The 16,747-nt window shown below is 39.2% G+C and overlaps 1 protein-coding gene across 1 annotated transcript in view; it reads left to right on the top strand.

The window, feature by feature from the left end:
* stag2a (stromal antigen 2a) overlaps positions 1-16,747 on the top strand; it is a 32,041-nt gene that overhangs the window by 12,124 nt on the left and 3,170 nt on the right. The window contains exons 9-33 of the mRNA XM_012867149.3: positions 2,385-2,458; positions 2,715-2,838; positions 3,451-3,549; positions 3,709-3,788; positions 4,088-4,195; positions 6,208-6,316; positions 7,127-7,244; positions 7,331-7,434; positions 7,530-7,622; positions 7,719-7,808; positions 7,898-8,101; positions 8,210-8,280; positions 8,375-8,462; positions 8,623-8,703; positions 11,002-11,094; positions 11,187-11,361; positions 11,460-11,599; positions 11,692-11,793; positions 12,198-12,346; positions 12,429-12,557; positions 12,637-12,845; positions 13,997-14,234; positions 14,347-14,457; positions 14,563-14,689; positions 14,991-15,068. Coding sequence (XP_012722603.2) covers positions 2,385-2,458; positions 2,715-2,838; positions 3,451-3,549; positions 3,709-3,788; positions 4,088-4,195; positions 6,208-6,316; positions 7,127-7,244; positions 7,331-7,434; positions 7,530-7,622; positions 7,719-7,808; positions 7,898-8,101; positions 8,210-8,280; positions 8,375-8,462; positions 8,623-8,703; positions 11,002-11,094; positions 11,187-11,361; positions 11,460-11,599; positions 11,692-11,793; positions 12,198-12,346; positions 12,429-12,557; positions 12,637-12,845; positions 13,997-14,234; positions 14,347-14,457; positions 14,563-14,689; positions 14,991-15,068 — 2,994 coding nt within the window. The remainder of the gene's footprint in view (positions 1-2,384; positions 2,459-2,714; positions 2,839-3,450; positions 3,550-3,708; positions 3,789-4,087; positions 4,196-6,207; positions 6,317-7,126; positions 7,245-7,330; positions 7,435-7,529; positions 7,623-7,718; positions 7,809-7,897; positions 8,102-8,209; positions 8,281-8,374; positions 8,463-8,622; positions 8,704-11,001; positions 11,095-11,186; positions 11,362-11,459; positions 11,600-11,691; positions 11,794-12,197; positions 12,347-12,428; positions 12,558-12,636; positions 12,846-13,996; positions 14,235-14,346; positions 14,458-14,562; positions 14,690-14,990; positions 15,069-16,747) is intronic.

The following is a 16,747-nucleotide window of genomic DNA, read 5'->3' as shown; positions in this document are numbered from 1 at the left end:
AGATCAATGGTTTGGATTTTTTTTTCACCTTTAATAATAAACACCTTCATTTCCAAATTGCATTTTGTGTTTACTTGTGTTGTCCTTGACTATTGTTTAAATTGGTTTGATGTTCTGAAACATTTAAGTGTGACAAACATGCAAAGGAACAGGAAATGAGGAAGATGGCAAACACTTTTTCACACCACTGTATACTCGACATGTTAGCAGAGTTTGAAACTGCAGCAGCAGATCATTGTTGAGATGAGCAGCAGCACGAAGTGCCTCTCGTTTGCAGCCATTCAGTTGGATAAATTTTGACTATTTAGGGAAATATCAATGGGTGTGTTTATATCGACTTTGACACAAATGAGTATCTTTGAATAATTCTTTTTATTTAGCATCTGTTATATGGAGATATCAATAAATGTTGACATCCCGAGCCCTGGCTGTATTTTGAGGTTCAGCATGACGCTCTGCCCCAGTCTTCAGTCTTTTACAGCCTCTAATAGGTTTTCTTCTTGTATTGTCCTGTAGCCCTTTGGCTCCATCCATCTGCTCATCAACTCTGGCCAACTTACACGTCCATGCTGAGGAAAAACATTTGTAATGCCGCCACCACCATGTTTCATTTTGGTGATGCTGTTCAGTGTTAGTTTTTGCCACAAAAGATTCTGCTTGTAGACCAAAAAGTTAAATTTTTCTCTCATCTGAGCAAGACGCCTTCTTCCACGTGTTTGCTGTGTCCTCAACGTGACTAATACAGCAAAGTGCTGAAGGGACGTTTTATGGCTTTTCTTTCACCTTCGCCTTTCTTCTTACTATTCTTTCATAATGTCCAGATTTGTAGAGCACACAACTATAAGTTGTCCTGTCAACAGAACCGCCCACCTGAGCTGTGGATATCTGCTGCCCCTCTTAGCTGCTTGACGCTCCCTTTAGCTGTCAGGGTGGCGGTCATGTGTGCCATACTCTCCATTTTCAGATACTGGATTAAACGTGAGGCGTTCAAAGCCTGGGCAAATCTTTTAGTAACCTAATCCCGGTTTGTCATATTTATTGTTGGCTCAGGTTCTCTATGAAACCTCTGAGGCCTTCACAGGACAGCTCTAGTTTCACTTTTACTAGATTGTTATTTTGGGGCCCTATACAAATTTTCATTACACTTTTCTGAATTTCAGTTGGTAAACATTTCTAAAACCGTGAATCATTTTTCCCTTGCAATCGTCTGCTTTGTTTTGGTCTACCACATAAAATACGCGTGAATCGCACCAAAATTTGTAGTTCTGATGAGACGAAATGTGGAAAAGTTCTATACTTTTTTGCAGCGAAATTTAAACTCATCCAGTAATGTTCTGCTTGTTTTGCCTAACTAATCTTCAGTACGGGACTGTTTCTATTGGTATTTCTGAACTTTCTCCAAGCATGCCTTTGCAGCACGTGTTAAACTAAAGAAACATGTTCTCATACAGCTCTATCTTGTTCTGTTTCTGCTGAGATGCTTTGTCATTTTTGTCCATTTTAGTCAGAAGTATTAATATTTTAATAACGGAACTGATTTTCTGCATTGTTTTCTCAAGGAGCCTCTAAAGACTTTTTAATATTAAAATTATTAGTCTTAGGACTCAATTCAATGAATTTGGCCTCAGCTTAATTATTTTATCTAATATTTCTCCGACACACAATCGTTGTCACATTAGGTGTGGGTCATATTGCTCTAGAGTTGAGCTGCTTAGTCAAGTTAACACTTCCTGTATCAGGATTTCACAGTTGTGTTACTGAGCTCAGATTCTGTAGTTGGTCCTCCAGTAAAGATCACATGTGGAAAATGTGAAATGCAAATCTGGGTTTTGACATCTTGTCTTAAATGGTTTGAAAATCGAACAGAGTCCATGTGTTTTAGCTATGGTCAGAATAGATAACGTTTTTAATATTGATCAATCTTATTTTCAGAATGGGTTTTTACCAGAAAAGAGGGTTAATTCTAGTGTTTGATGAGTAGAACCTGCTGAGATCATGTCATTCCCAAATGTCAGACAACCTTAGAACAAGGAAAACTAGCTAAAAGGTAATGCTCAATTATGAAAGTCTCATAGGAATCCACTTTTTGCTGGCAGCTATTAAAATCAAACAAATGCAACCCTGTTTTGTTTTGAGTAGTTGTTATTGAAACTGTAAATGCCATGAAGTTTATACTGTAATTAAATGTCTTTCTGCAATTTTTTTTAAGCTGTAGTGTACAGAGTTTGGTATTTGTAATTTTTTTTATTTGCATGGTATATGTATTGAAATCATTCTGCAACATGTCTTACTTAACTGAGACAGAAAGAGGGAATCCCTGTTTGACCTTTCCATGCCAGTAGGTTGTTTTATGTCATGAACATTGCTTCGTGTTTCTTTTTCAGCTCCAGGAAAATCAAGATGACATCGAAAACATGATGAATGCAATTTTCAAAGGAGTCTTTGTTCACAGATATCGGTAAATAAATTGGTTCATTCTGTTTATTGCCTGTAAAATATTTCCTGATTGTCCTCTGTTGAGTGAGTGTTGCTCGTTGCTCATTTATGGCCTGCTGGCGCCATCTAGTGGTGAATGGCTTTCACCACATAATAATGGCTTTAAGAATTTTGTTTTCATTCTGTCCATTTAGCTTTAAGGAGGAATGATGGCTTTTTTTCTGTGTATATTCAAGGGTAATATTAGGCCTCAATCTTTGTGCTTTTGTCCGTCCCAGTGACGCCATTGCTGAAATTCGAGCTATTTGTATTGAGGAGATTGGAGTGTGGATGAAGCTGTACAGCGATGCCTTCCTCAATGACAGTTACTTGAAGTACGTTGGCTGGACAATGCATGACAAGGTGAGGTTTTATGTTTTTTTTTGGTGCTTATAAATTCGGTTCCAAAATGCATTCTGTGGACATAAGGAGACACAGCTTAACCTGGCGGGATACCGCTTCCCAAAGACCAGAGTTTGAGATCCCTGTGTCACTCTCCAGTTCGCCATTAGATTTAAATGAGCTGGGTTTTATTTATTTATCATTTTTCATTATCATTTATTTATCACTCTCAGTGGCCACTCCCATTCTTCCTTTTCTTTTTGAATCTTTCAAATCACCTGGACAGAACACTTTAAAATACCTACCTAACTATCTGCTATCAGCAAAATCACATTGTCTTTTTAAAGCCAGGTCAAATGTTAGTTTCAGTCTTCTTAAAGAAAACTGTTCTTTCTATGTAACCATGTAATATTTATTTTATTTCCACTATTTCTTTTTGTTTTTTCAAATAACGTCACATACACACTTTATAACAATCTGGATAGTGTTGAAAGCAAGATCTTTCCTTACTGAGAGGGGGAATGTGTTTATAATATTGATGCATTTATGTTTATCACATGTTATCCATAGGGATGGTTGATGCGCTCTGGTTTCTGGTTTTGGCTAGTTTAAGTATAATGGCTGTAATTTCAGCAAGGCGAGGTGCGGCTGAAGTGCCTGACCGCCCTGCAAGGGTTGTACTACAACAGAGAACTGGGCTCCCGCCTGGAGCTCTTCACCAGCCGCTTTAAGGTGAGCTCACAGCTAAGCATCACACTTCATTTTTATTTGTTAATCAGTCATATGTGAATACCCAATGACAGCATACTACTATATTATAATGCCTCACAGCACACATTTAATATTGGCAGCGATCAGGTACTAAAAACTTGGTGCCTTTTTTTCTGACAGGACCGCATTGTGTCTATGACTCTGGACAAAGAATATGACGTTGCAGTGCAGGCTGTTAAACTCCTGACTCTTATCTTACAGTAAGCATTTTCTTTTTTGCTCTTCAACAAAGCAGCAAACATTTAATTCTGCATATGCACATCATGTTTTTACGGATTAAGACTTCAATGTTTTGGCACAAATTAAGGATATTTAACATTAGTGCAGCTGTAGGACATAAAGGTGTCCTGATGTTGCTGCGTTAAATCTGCAGTTTTGTTCTTGTCCTAGTAGCAAGGATAAGCCATAGAATATATATATATATATATATATATATATATATATATAAACATTTTCTGAGGACCACATTGATATGGTTATATTTCTATTGTGACAACAGGAGTAGTGATGAGGTCCTGACAGCAGAGGACTGCGAAAGTGTGTACCACCTGGTTTACTCAGCACACCGACCCATCGCCGTTTCTGCAGGAGAATTTCTCTTTAAAAAGTAAGTAATGTGCTCTCTGACTACAAAATGTCAGTGATGAGGCTGGAAGAGATTGTTGCGTGATCTCAGGTATTGTATCAGTAGCCGTTTTCATCCACTAAAGTCTGGCTGACTCTTGGGAATGAAAGACGCAACTGTTGAGAGATGAGAAGGAGCTCACGGGAATATTACACCCTTTCAGGTTATTTTATGTGTTGCTGGCTTGATGCTGAAAGACCTAAATGTTTCTTCTCTGTGGAAGTTTTAGGTAGACTTCTTTGCAAAATATGCAGAATAGTCCTAATGCGTTATTTACACTATTATTCTTAAAGCAACGGTAACACATTATGCTGAAATTTAGAAAATTTGGGACGTTGAAATAAAAAGGTATATTATAGGTGCTTGTTGAGGGCCAAACTTGCCATAATCTAATAAACTCTAAACAAAATATTATGCAATTTGTGGGGTTATTGAAATAAATTTTCATATATATATATACATGTACCGTAATAAATAAAAAGACACGTTACACGTTAATATTTTGATACTAAACAAATGTGGAAGTTATTCATTAACATTTAAATTCATTATATATTAGTCATATCTATATATCTCATTATTTATCTGATTATTTGATAATCCTGTCCTTTAACTCATCATTAATTATTTAAAATTTTGACTTTGAATTCCAAAGTCAGTAGGTGGAGTTAACACCACCACACAGACAGCGTAAAGAAAAAGAAAACACTAAGACCCATATAACCATCTTCAATTAAAACAATATACGGCGAGCATTTGTATTGATGCTGTTTACTTAATCCTTTTTGAGCCTGAAAAGAACTTCTCACCAGGCTCGGTCAGCGTATCTAAACGCTGTTGCGCCATCTGCTGGCAGTACAACAGAACTACCAGAAAGCAAAATGGAGACAATTGACGCAGCGGCTATAAGGGGCAGCAGACCGTCCTGCAATGCCTCGCAGTAAAGTGACAGCTCGGCATGGTTGAAGACCAGTCTGATCTACAGGGTTTGGGTTATTTAACATCTTTTTTTTTACCTCTGCTGGACGTTGCTGACTCGCTCGGCTCCATTGCTTCTCCTTGTTCACTCATTGCGTGTATGCATAACATCGTACTTCTGATCACGTGGTCCTGTTATGGTAAATATACACAAAAGTGCTTCGTTCACTAATAAGTAGAGCAAAAACAATAGAAAAAAACACTGAAATAAAATATAATAAGAAAACAAGGCACGATAATTTAATCGACAAACCTTTGTTTGCAACCAGTGAGATACTGGCGTAGAAATTAAATCATTCAGCTGTGGCTTGTAGAATACCTGATAATTAAATAGATATTTTAATACTAAATTATATGCTTCTTTTATATAGCGACTTACATTTTTAATCATTGATTTCTACTTTAGGTATTAAATAATTTAGATATTACTTTAGGTATTTCTACTTCAGGTTTGCAGGTGTGATTAATAAATGATTCACACATGTAATAATAAATCTGTTTTTACATTTATCCTTTTAAGGATATGACAATCATAATTTTCTCATGCATCACTATCAAAATGTCTATTATTATTAAAGCCATCAAATCCTTATACGTACTAACCAGCTTTTTATGTTTCCACTGATATTTCGATCATTTATCCTAGGTGATGAGCTCCAAATCTTTAAGGCTGAAAGGCCTCTTTGCCATCACCGTAATAAAGTATAAATAATAAAGTATATTTGAATCTCTAGCTCCCTCCATAGACTCTCTATCAGGTCGAAGCAGGACTCTGATATATATTAATATTCCTTCTAGCCAGAAAAAAAAACATGTTGGTCTAATGAGAATATTACTTTAGATCTAAATCTGCCAAAGGTATGAATGATTTAGGGCCAAACTGTATATGTTGTTTCAGTTTAACATGTTGTGTTTGTACCACCTTAGAAGATGGCGTAACCAATCCTACTGTAGGTTTTAGCCCATGCTGCTGTTCCTACGTGTTTATAGCAGCATCTTTCTAATGCTGATTAAAGGCTCTTCAGCCATCGAGGTCCGGAGGAGGAGGGTTTACCAAGGAGGGGCCGGCAGAGCCTCAATGGCAGCCTCATCAAGACCACAGTCTTCTTCTTCTTGGAGAGTGAGGTAACCGCGGCTTTGCTTTAAAATAACGCCCACCTCAAGGGGAGATGCACCAATCTGAGTTCTTTGGCTAACGTCTGATGTTTTGTAAAGCTGATTCAGATTTTCTCTTGTAGAGCTACAAAATAAGAAGACTTAAACTTTTTTTTTGGTGTTGTTGTTTGTTTGTTTGTTTTGTTTTTGGCTTCTTGCCCTCATTGGTCGTTAAATAATATTCGGGGGCGTGGGGTGTAAGGGCGATCGAGTAGCAGCCCGTGGACCTTTTGCCGGAAATCTTCCCCCTCCTTCTCAACCCCATTTCCTGTCAGCTCACTGCCAAATAAAGGCTATTAGTATCAAGAAAAAAACAGAACTTAATAAAAAAAGTAATATTAGAAGCAGATGTTATGTGATGAGATAGTTTTAAATTGGCTTTGTCCTCTTTTCTAATACGCTAATTCTTTTCCTTTTCAAAGTACAAAGCAGTCCTTTTTTGCCTTAATTAAAGAAAGATTCAGACTTTCCTAGATTTTTAGGTAATTGTTTCCTGTCTCGTTGGTATTTTCCCTGTAACAATAATGACAACGTCCTTCAATAAACCTTTGGTCCATTTATGACCTAAGTTTAATGAAAGAGTGTTCTCTAGTCGGTTTTTGAGTAACGTATTTTTCTCAGTGCATCTCTAATCTTAAGTCATTTAAGAATTGAAAGTGAATGCATTATTCGTTTCATTCACTTATACGTTTTTGCTAAGACGTCGTGTGTTTTCCTTGTAGTGTTTCATTGTATCTAGTTTAACAGGAAATCTGATTGTTTTTTTTTTTTTTGTTTTAGCTCCATGAACATGGGGCTTATTTGGTGGATAGCCTGTGGGAGTGTGCGTCAGAGCTGCTGAAGGACTGGGAAACCATGATTAGCTTGTTGCTGGATGAACCCATGCCAGGAGAGGAGGGTGAGGAGATGAACATTGAATTATTGATTAATATCAGGCATTCAAATCTACCCTTCAATTAATTCATTAATTTTTTTTCCCTTTAGCCCTCACTGATCGACAGGAGACGGCTCTGGTCGAGATCATGCTCTCTGCCGTTCGGCAGGCTTGTGAAAGCCATCCTCCAGTAGGCAGAGGCACAGGAAAGAGGGTGAGAAGCATATTGTTGGACAAAGAAATGCTAAGCTGAGATTCTCCAGTAATTTTGTGTCGGTAACTGGAGGACATTTTTTGTGTGTGCATTAGGTCTTGACTGCAAAAGAAAAGAAAACTCAGCTGGACGATCGGACACGAATCACAGAAATGTTTGCAGTTGCTTTACCTCTGTTATTAGCAAAGGTTAAACCCTGCGTTCTCTAGTATTGGCTACTCATTGTTGATTTATTATTAAAATCTTAATGTAGACCAACCTCTTCATGTTTTCTCACCGTATAGTACTGCGTTGACATCGATAAGGTGACCAATTTACTCCAAATCCCAAAATACTTTGATCTTGACATCTACACCACCGGCCGGTTAGAGAAGGTTGGTGAGGTCTCGCTCGCGTTGGATGCAACTCTTACTGCAAGCGCGCATTTTATTCAGTGACAGTAAAATAATCTTCCTCAATTCAGCACATGGACGCCTTGCTGCGGCAAATCTGGGAGGTTGTCGATAAGCACACAGACGCCGAAGTCCTGGAGGCCTGCTCCACAACCTACCACTGTCTGTGCAACGAGGAGTTCACCATCTTCAACCGCGTGGACATCGCCCGCTCGCAACTTCTCGACGAGTTGGTGGACAAGTTCAACAGACTTCTGGAGGACTTCCTGCAAGAGGTAGTTGGGTTTGGACGTTTCTTTCGCCCTTTTTATCACTGGAACCTGTTCAGGGGGCGCAAAGCTGAATTGAAAGTTTTTTCAGAGCTTTGATCTTTGGTTCGTCAGGGGGAAGAACCGGACGAGGACGATGCCTACCAGGTTCTGTCGACACTGAAGAAGATCTCTGCTTTTCACAAGTAATAGTTCACACGTTGACGTTTAAGCTAGAGGTCAGTCATGCCTTTTGTGCACGCGTTTTCATTTGCATTTGTTCTCTTTTTCCTTAACCAGTGCGCACGATCTCTCCAAGTGGGATCTGTTCAGCAGCAACTACAGGCTACTCAGCATAGGTCTGCAGAACGGGGACATGCCGGAGCAGGTATCGCAGACGAATGGGGTCATCCTTACCCGTCGCAGACGTTCCTAAAATTTAGCTTTGCATCTTGTCAGAAAGTCCGGTCCAGAAAAGTTGATGTCGACATGTTAACCGAAGGTGAAATAGAAGGCTCACCGTTTCTTGTCAACTTTTGTCTCTGCAGATCGTGATTCATGCAATGCAGTGCACCCATTACATTGTCCTGTGGCACCTTGCCAAGGTTTCAGATGGCAGTTCGATAAAGGTATAGATTATTAAACCTGTTTGATTTATGCTAACTGGTCATTTATCAGCCCTCTTGGTGAAAGAAGTTTTAAAACAGCCAAATATTTTTGTTTACAGTAGTATAATCTGGCACAGAAATAAAAAAATCTACTTTTTATCTTGGTAAGTTTATTCTGTGGGGAAAAAAAAATATTTAGAAATAGCTTGTTTTATTGAATTACAAATAGCACAATGGTTGCATCAGCCCCTTTTGCTTGTGAAACAGCATGTCTCAAAAAAACATTTCACAAGGCTGAAGCTGACAGAAACAGAACGTTTTATGACATCTCCTAGTTCATTCAGTCCCTTTACTGCGCACAGTGTGAGGTTCTCTCGTGTGCTACCACTCTACAGCTCATCCCATGGGCTTTTTTCCAGGATTTAGGTGCAGGGACTGAACTGCTCGGCTTTCTAAATTGTTTACCAGGGTCTTTGGAAAAGAAACAGGGTTCATCCCTGTTTGGGCCAAACCCACTTTGAGGGTTTTACTCCAAAAATACAAAATTTTGTCTCATCTGACCAAAGCACATAGTTCCAGGTATGAGAGTTTAGGAAACTTTACATGTTTATGTTTGTGATGACCGATCCTAAATGAAGTCCAGAAAGTTAGAGGGAAAAAAATGCTGTTTAGTTGGGATTTATTTTATAAAGGTACAGGACTGTCTCAGAAAATTAGAATATTGTGATAAAGTTCTTTATTTTCTGTAATGCAATTAAAAAACATGAAATGTCATACATTGTGGATTCATTACAAATCAACTGAAATATCGCAAGCCTTTTATTGTTTTAATATCGCTGATTATGGCGTACAGCTGAAGAAACCCAAATATCCTATCTCAAAATATTAGAATATCGTGAAAAAGTATACTAGTAGGCTATTCAACTAATCACGTGAATCGTCTAATTAACTCGAAACACTGCAGGGTTTCCTGAGCCTTGAAAAACACTCAGCTTGGTTCAGTAAACTAAATCACAAGTATGGTAGTGGTTAAGAGACGACATAAGATTCTCACAGTAACTGGTGTACTGACCATGGCATTACTGTCCTTGATTGGCCTGCCAATTCCCCTGACCTGAACCCCATAGAGAATTTGTGGGGTATTGTGAAGAAGAAGCTGAAAGACACCAGAGCCAACAATGCAAATGAGCTAAAGGCCGCTATTGAAGCATCCTGGGCATCCATAACACCTCAGCAATGCCACAGGCTGATTGCCTCCATGCCACGCCGCATTGATGCAGTAATCTGAGCAAAAGGATTCCCAACCAAGTACTGAGTGCATTAATGGACATTTTCAAATGTTTGATTTTGTTTTGCTGTTTTTTTTTTTTACTTGGTCTGAGGAAATATTCTAATATTTTGAGATAGGATTTTTGAGTTTTCTTCAGCTGTAAGCCATAATCAGCGATATTAAAACAATAAAAGGCTTGCGATATTTCAGTTGATTTGTAATGAATACAGAATGTATGACATTTCATGTTTTTTAATTGCATTACAGAAAATAAAGAACTTTATCACAATATTCTAATTTTCTGAGACAGTCCTGTATATAGCCATATGTTTATTAAAAAAAGGCCAAAAACCATTTGATCCTGATAAAATAAAGTTCTATACACCAAGCCTCTATCCTGACAATGTTTCTGTCTGACATGCTTCCTGTTATTAAAAATAAACACGAAAGGCTTTTTTACTAGCAAGTTGGGTAAAAACATAGCGTAAAACGCTAAATAACGTCTAATAACGTGACTATGCACCTTTAAGAAGTTGTTATGGGTACCAGCAACAGTGCCATAGGTGAATTTGTTAAAAACAACTATTTCCTATTTTGGGATTTTGTGTTTCCTGATTAAATAAACATACTGAATACGTGACATTTCTAGGTGAGATTAGGTGAGATTACGCTATTCCATTAAAAAAAAATTTTTCACATTTTTGTCAGGGTGCTAATGATTGTCTCTAACACTGAAAAGAATAGTGTCTGTCACTCCTGCAGCTCATAACTATACATAACAATACTGCAGTTGTTGTTGAACTTAGTTCCATTTTAAAGATTTAATACTACAGTACTACTTTTTTGTCCAAAAATCTCTCACAAGTGTAGTAAAACCCAAATTTCCACAACTTAGGAGTTAAGTTAATTCCAACGCCTGACTGTTTAACGGCTCTTTTTAAAGGAGACATTATTCGATAGTTTACTCTTGAATGATCTTTTAATAGAAAAGTATTTTAGTCAGAGTATTCCTTTGAGGGGCTGCGTAACTGAGCCTCTGCTTCTTTTAGGGTGATCTGGTGACGCTGAGAAAACAGATGAGAGCTTTCTGCTTGATATGTCAGCGTTACCTGAACAGCATCAACACAGCCGTGAAGGAGCAGGTGGGATGACGATTCGTCTACTCTGTCCTCCTTACTGCAGCTCTAAATGCTTTTTGCCTTGCATTTGTGAACCAGTGCCGTGTTTATTCTAGGCTTTCACGATACTGTGTGACATGTTGCTGATCTTCAGTCACCAAATCATGTCGTCAGGCCGGGAGCATCTGGAGAATCTGGTCTACGCGCCAGATTCCTCTCTGCAAGAGGAACTGCTCAACTTCATCTTGGATCAAGTTTTCATTGATCAGGATGATGACTGCAACAGCACAGGTTTGAACTTATCCCAGCATTGGGGTATCTTGTTACATACGTTTTGCTTAAAACATTTTTACATTTTGATGTGTTGTTGTTGTTATTTTTTTTATCAGATGGGCAACAAGAGGATGAGGCCAGTAAAATCGAGGCTCTGCACAAGCGGAGAAACCTTCTTGCAGCCTATTGCAAATTAATCATTTACAATGTTGTTGAAATAAATACTGGAGCAGATATATTTAAGCAGTACATGAGAGTACGTATTAACATATAAGTATTGCAAATGATTTATTGTTTGTGCTGTTTTTCTTTCTTGTTTTTTATAATATTTTTTTCCTTTTTCCTCAGTATTACAATGATTATGGTGACATCATCAAAGAAACGATGAGTAAAACGAGACAAATCGATAAAATACAGTGCGCAAAGACGCTCATATTGAGCCTGCAAAAGGTAAAATTTCTGAGTTCAAGTTATATAATATATAATTTTATAGTTCAAGTTAGATCAAAGCTTTTAATTCAGCCAATGTTACCTTAAACGTGTCGCATATCAATTAAGTTAAAGCATAACGATGGTTCATCTTTCATTGAACACAGTGAAAATGAGTTATTCAGTACTTCTGTCTAGTTGAAAAACATGTCAAGCAATTCAAGGAATTACAGAAGTAAGACTTTCTCGTGTTTTAGATAAGTCACCACATTTCAGGAACCGGAGTTTGTATCAGAGCTTATATTATCGGTTATAATACCGTTTTCTTTTTGATAAATCTCAAATCTCTTTGCTTTATAACAGAGGTACCATAGCCTGTCAAATGTGATAAAATGTGTGTTTTTTTGTTGTTGTTTTACTTGCAGTTATTCAATGAGATGATGTCAGAACACGGCTTTAACTTTGACCGCTCGTCATCAGCTTTCTGCGGCATAAAAGAACTGGCGCGACGCTTCTCGCTAACCTTTGGTTTGGATCAGTTGAAGACCAGAGAGGCGATTGCCATGTTGCATAAGTGAGTACTCGTCCTGAGAAAAGTTGGGAATTCACACAGCGTGGGCTTTCATGAGTAAACGAAAACCCGCGTTTCCTTTTAGAGACGGAATCGAGTTTGCCTTTAAAGAACCCAGTCCTCAGGGAGAAGGGGGTCCACCGCCCAATCTGCCGTTTTTGGACATCCTAAGTGAGTTCTCGAGCAAACTGATTCGACAAGACAAGAGGACAGTGTAAGTATGCAGCCTGACGTGTGTTTCTGATGACCTCTGAAGAGACTCTTAACGGCGCTTGTCATCCTGAACTCTGCAGTCACATGTACCTGGAGCGATTCATGACATTTCAAATGGCCCTTCAGAGAGACGACTGCTGGCTGCCCCTCATCTCGTACAGGAATTCCCTGCAGGCCGGGATGGACGACGACGCCATGTCTGTCATCAGCGGCATCAGCAGCCGGGGGTCCACCGTCCGGAGTAAGAAGTCCAAACCGGCCGCTGTAAGCAAGAGAAAACTGCCGGAAGGTGAGTTTTATAAAAAAAAAAAATAGTTTGTTTCTGCACTGTGCGAATTCTTAGCGTAGCCTTGCGTTTATCAAAAAGACCACAGGCTTTTATTCTAGTTAAAAGTGTTAAAATAGATGTTCTGTTTTTTGGGGAAACATGCAGTGCCTTTTGAAAGTATTCATACCCCATCCAACTTTTATTTATTTATTTTACATTTTGAGACATTACAACCATACATTTCAATGTATTTTAGTAGGATTTACGAGCACTGCAAAAAGGGAACTAAAAATAAGTAAAAAATGAGTGCAGGTTTCCTTGATTTGAGCAAATAAATAAGACTATTTGCCAATGGAATGAGTACGTTTACCCCTTAAATAAGAATTAGATATCCTGCACTTGAAATAAGTTGATAGAGAGGAATTGTTCCTATATCAAGTGCAAAAATCTTATTCCATTGTCAGCTAGTGCGATTTATCTGCTCAAATTTAGCAAAAATACACCCATTTCAATAAAATTTGACTTACTTTTAGTTCCCTTTTTGCAGTGTGATGGTTCAACACAGAGTATTGCAGAGTTGTCAGGTGGAGAGCTCTAAAAAGTTTGGTTTGTATTCCTATTTTTCCCTCCTGTAGGCCAACGTTTGTAGAAAAAACCTTTTGCTGTTATCTCAGCTGCTGTTTTTTGGCAGTATGTCTTACAGAAACTGAACTTTTTCCCTGTTCTTCTCTGCAAAATAACTCGAGGCCCAATCAGATTTGATGGGAAAGCTATTTTTAAGTCTTTCAACAGATTATCGTTTGGCTTTAGGTCTGGACTTTAACTAAGCCATTCTAACAAGTGAAAATACTGTGATCGAAATCGCTTACAGTAGACCTAGCTGTATGCTTGTGGTTGAAGTCTTAATTTTTTTGCAGCCTCTAACAGGTTTTCTTCCCAGATTGCCCTGCATTTAGCTCCATCTATCTTCCCCTCCGCTCTGAGCTGCTTCCCTGTCCCCTGCTGAAGAAAAGCACCCCACCAGCATTTTGCTACCACCTCTTGTGTTTTACAGTAGGGACGGTGTGCTCAGAGTGATTTATTTAGTGTTTTACATGTGGCCCAAACAGTTCAACCGCGCTTCGCTTTTTATATAGAAGTTCACAAAGTGCAAATATATCATCTTCTTGCAGAGGAGAACAGCAGCAGCAGCATCGATGGCGTCTGGATGAATCGTGAGCAGAGTGTGCCGACGCCGGTTATGATGCATTCACCCCACCTCACTTCTACTGTGTTGAGGGAACCAAAGAGGATGAGGCCAGAGGAGAGCTACGCAGCCACTTTCTCAGTGCCGGCGGAGCAGCACCTTCACCAAGCGCTCCCTCCACAACAGCTGCCTCAGCACCAACACCAGGCTGCCATAGATTACAAGTACAAAACGTTCCTTACGCAACTTTAATCTGGATTTTAGTGTGTCTGTCTTGTTTTTATTGTTTGAACTAAGGTGATTGTGAAATAATATTTACCAACCCTCGTCTCTCAGCACCCAGGTTACCTGGATGTTGACACAGAGGCAACAAGCCGAGGCCCGTCAGCACCAGGACCGGATCAGCATGCACTACGCTAAGATGAGGAACCACATGCAGCAAGCCATGTAAGACAGGTCGTGCCTTTAGAGAGCGTTTCTTATTTTACTGCAAACTCATTCTGAACAACAGGCAACATATGATTGCTGGTGTGTTTCCTCTGGTCCTTTCAGTCGTCGAGGGTCTGGATTAATGGAGGATGATGAGGAGCCAATAGTGGAGGATGTGATGATGTCATCAGAGGATCGCCTAGAAGACATCAGCGAGAGCATGGATTTCAATACAATGGAGATCGATCTGGTAATTTGAAAAATACCGATATACTTTTTGTTGACTTGGAAGTGAAGTGCTGGGCGCTGATTTTAGATGTAGTTTAATAGAGTTCATGGTCTAAGATCTGTAACGGTATTTTATTTAGAAAAACAAAAGCATAACTTCATTGTTTAGTCACGGTGGTACTCCGAATATTAACTAATGACTTTTTATTGATCTCAGTATATTGAGAGTGAATTGCCTGATTTTTGTCACCATTATCTTTAGTTTTAAAGCATTCTTTCCTCTATGTTGTCATTTATTTTCTAACTGAGCTGTTACTTTTCAGCCTGCATCTAAGAATCGGAGAGAAAGAAACGAACTAAAACCAGATTACTTTGATCCATCTTCCATTATGGATGATTCGGTAAGGATAATTCCTGTATTATACTGTAGTACATTTATTAGGGATGCTTAATTAGGTACATTTGGATCGACTCACTGCTTTCTTCTAAAGGAACAGAGCTGTCAGCGGGTTTTGCATCTTGCCAAGTAACTTCTAAAACATGTTTTATGTGGGACCAAATGTGAAGAAAAATTCATTTTTCTGAATCCTCAGGTTCTGTCAGATTTTAGAAGTATGTGCACTATATCAGCAAAAGTATTTGCTCACCCATCCAAATAATCAAAATCAGACGTTTCAATCACTTCCACAGCCACACGTGTGTAAAATGAAGCATCAGGACATCCAGACTCTTTGTACACAGATTTGTGAAAGAAACAAAGGGCTTCAGATTAGCGCCTAGAGAGATTCATGGAGTGGGTTTCCATGGCTGAGCAGCTGCAGCCAAGCCATACATCCCAAGGTGCAATGCAAAGCGTTGGCTGCAGTGGTGTAAAGCACGCCACCATTGGACTCTAGAGCAGTGGACCCGCGTTTCTTTTATTTTTTATTTTATTAATTTATTTGACAGGGACAGTGTACAATTAGCATTCCTGCAAATGCAGCAGAATTTGCCAAAAGGCTATTTTTCATCTGTTGTCCCTGGACAGATCATAAATTGTCTACCTAAAAACACAAAAGTAAGAATTTTACAGTGAACAATACAGATATAAAAAGAAAATAAAAACAGCTATAACTCTTAAAAACTTGTTTAAAAATACAGAGTTCATGTAACCTGACTCTAGCCATATGGATTTCGCTCCACCTAGCTCCACTCACATTCATCTGGGACCTCTCCATAGGAATTGCCTTTATTGAAGGCTGGGCCTTATCAAAAATCCTTGCATATGATTGGATAAGCCACTTGTCTGTCATCTTTATCGACGTGCTATTTCAACCACTCACACCGAAGCTAACCCATGACGCTGATGAGAGCGACGCAGGAAAAAAAAAAACTTTTTTTTTTTTTTAAATGTGTTTGCGGCTCTGGTGGCGTTTTATTGACAGTGAGCTGACAGGAAGAGGGGGGAAGACAGGCGGCAAAGCGCCGCGGGTCGAAGTCGATCCCAGGCTGACCGCGTCTAAAGACTAAAGGCCTCCTAACATGGTTCACGCTAACCGCTAACAGCTAACCGCTCCGCCACGGACGCGCCCCGGAAAACAAAACTTGCCAAATCCGGTCGGGAGAAGGGCGAAAACATTGTTTCCACCAACAAAAGCCTTCAGAGGCGTTCTCTGATGTTCTTTTAATGAAACAATATCAGGTAGATTGGACAACACGGAAGAAATAGCAGCATCAATGTTAACGCTTGCTTCCTCGATGCTAGCCGCCATTGTTGTCTGAATCAAAACAGTCTCACGTCACGGTCACTTCTCCACTACGTCACATCTATGAAACTCCAGCCCTGCGTCCTGATTGGCTAGACCATAAAATTGGTTGGAGAAATCACTCTCTATGGGAGTAGTCCCAGATGAATGTGAGTGAAGCTAGGCGGAGCGATATCAGATGGCGATTTCACACTTAAGAGACTTTGGATAACTCCCTGCTCCCAACTTTGTGGGAACAGTTTGGAGATGGCTCAGATTGAACAGCTTTAAGCTGTATTACAGCAGAGACTGGGAGTCAAGCCTTCTTGTCCAACATCATTGATCAGTGATCATCA

This window comes from Fundulus heteroclitus, chromosome 11 (assembly GCF_011125445.2).
Source record: "Fundulus heteroclitus isolate FHET01 chromosome 11, MU-UCD_Fhet_4.1, whole genome shotgun sequence".
Classification (NCBI taxonomy): domain Eukaryota; kingdom Metazoa; phylum Chordata; class Actinopteri; order Cyprinodontiformes; family Fundulidae; genus Fundulus; species Fundulus heteroclitus.
Note: the sequence above shows the minus strand (reverse complement) of the source record. Positions and strands in the feature narration are given on the sequence as shown.